The sequence below is a fragment of the Fukomys damarensis genome, unplaced genomic scaffold, assembly GCF_012274545.1.
Source record: "Fukomys damarensis isolate Sample0158 unplaced genomic scaffold, DMR_v1.0_HiC HiC_scaffold_9, whole genome shotgun sequence".
In the NCBI taxonomy this organism is placed as follows: Eukaryota; Metazoa; Chordata; class Mammalia; order Rodentia; family Bathyergidae; genus Fukomys; species Fukomys damarensis.
This window is the reverse complement of record NW_022900921.1, coordinates 169,890-171,594: the sequence shown is the minus strand read 5'-3', so window position 1 is coordinate 171,594 and position 1,705 is coordinate 169,890. Positions and strand designations below refer to the sequence as shown.

Below are 1,705 nucleotides of genomic sequence, written 5' to 3'. Positions count from 1 at the left end.
GAAGGTCAGGACCAAAACAGTTCGGACAGCTGGGACTTCACTCAGAATCCATTCATTGTAACTCAAAGACTGGCATGGGTTTATTATTATCTCTTGTTAAATATTTAGATCTTTCAGAGGACACGTCTACCAGGGCACAGTGGGCTTTCTTCCCCGTTACAGCGCTGTGTGTGCAGTTACAGGACAGGAGCGGGGACCCAAGCAGGCGGTACACACGGGCTGGGTCTGCATCCGCCTCGCTGGTCTCAGTCCGCAGACAGCGCACCCTCCGGACTCCGCTGGCTGAGCTGAGGCCAGGCGCCACGCAGAGGGCGGAGGTCCGGGGCCGGCGAGGGCCAGGCCCGCGCGCCGCCGTGTCCTCCGGGGCGGCTCCGCAGCAAAGGCCCCTCGCCGCGTGGCCGCCTGTCCTGCAAGCGTCCGGGCTGGGGCTGCAGCTGCAGTCTTCCGTGCTAAGACGAGGACCTTTCTCCTGGCAGGTGGGCGGGCAGGGGGGGCGTTGGACAGAATATTTCAGCCTGGGCGGGGCCGCCCCCGTGAGACGGAAGGTTCAGCCTCAGCACAGAGGGGAGGCGGGAGGCCGGGCAGGGTCCTCTCCGCACCCCGAACATCCTCCGCCGCCGTGTGGCGCTGCCTGCACGGTCGCTGCGCCCCCAAAGCCTTCCCGGGTGGAAGCCAGGTGCTGCAGTGTCGGAGGCACCTGAGGTGGAAGAGGCAGAGGGCTCCTCCGGCCCCGGTTGGTTCTGCAGGTTCTGGACCCGGAATGCGAGGCTGGGGGACTTCAGGGACTGCACTGTCTTAGCCTAGTTTCAATTCAAAACAAAACCAAACAGACAAACCGGGCTCCTTTCCAGCTGTTTCGAAAAGTGAACTGCCGCCGCCGCGCAGGTCCTGAGGTTCTAGTGAAAGGAAGTGTCCGTGGATGGCTCTGCACACTCAAGGCTGCCGCCCGCCTTGCACTTGGGGCTAGCAAGCCGCCCTCGGTCTCGGGGAGCAGTGCCCCCGGTTCCTTCTTGCTGCCATGTAGTGACGTGGAAGCAGCTTTGGGAGGGAGGAAGCCCGCCCCAGAGGAGGGGCTGGTGCCGCGGGACCCGCTTGGGCGGGGAGATGGGGCGCAGAGGAGCTGTACCTCCAGCCCGAGCGAGGCAGACACACACGCAGCGTCAGGGGCCCAGAGGGACCGGCAGCCGCTGTCCTGGGAGTGGCCGGCCCAGGGGCCAGCACCTGTGCGCACTGGGACAAATGGCACCGGAATGTGGGGAGAAGGGGCCGAGGGCGTCTGAGGGGCCGTGGCCCACAACAGGCACGGTGCCAGGGTTTGGGAGCCCCTGAGCCTGAGTCTTGCTCGTCCTAGCAAGGGAGGCTGCAGAGAGGGAACAAGCTCCCCCGGGCCGAGCTACAAGAGATCAACTCCAGCCTGGCCTCCAGCTCTCTGCTCCGCCTGCCCCAGGGCCAAAGCCCAGGGTCAGCGAGGGGCGGGGCCTCGCTGCCTCAGTAGCTGCTGTCGCCGAAGAAGTGGCCGGGCGGCGCCCAGTCGCCCTCCTCGTGCGGCGTGCAGAGCGCTCCGTACTCGCTGTTGTAAAACACCTGGCCTCCTTGGGCTCCCTGGTTGGGCCGACGCCGCCTCCCCTGAGCGTCGGGGCGCGCCCTCGTCTCGTCCTCCTCCTGGCCGGGTCCTTTACAGCTACTGAGACAAGAAGGCAGCGTT

The 1,705-nt window shown here is 65.7% G+C and overlaps 1 protein-coding gene across 1 annotated transcript in view; it reads right to left on the bottom strand.

Annotated features, from left to right (window-relative positions):
- Positions 1–51: 51 nt before the first annotated feature.
- Flt4 (fms related receptor tyrosine kinase 4) overlaps positions 52–1,705 on the bottom strand; it is a 24,492-nt gene continuing 22,838 nt past the window's right edge. The window contains exon 30 of the mRNA XM_019207439.1: positions 52–1,684. Coding sequence (XP_019062984.1) covers positions 1,489–1,684 — 196 coding nt within the window. The 3' untranslated portion in view covers positions 52–1,488. The remainder of the gene's footprint in view (positions 1,685–1,705) is intronic.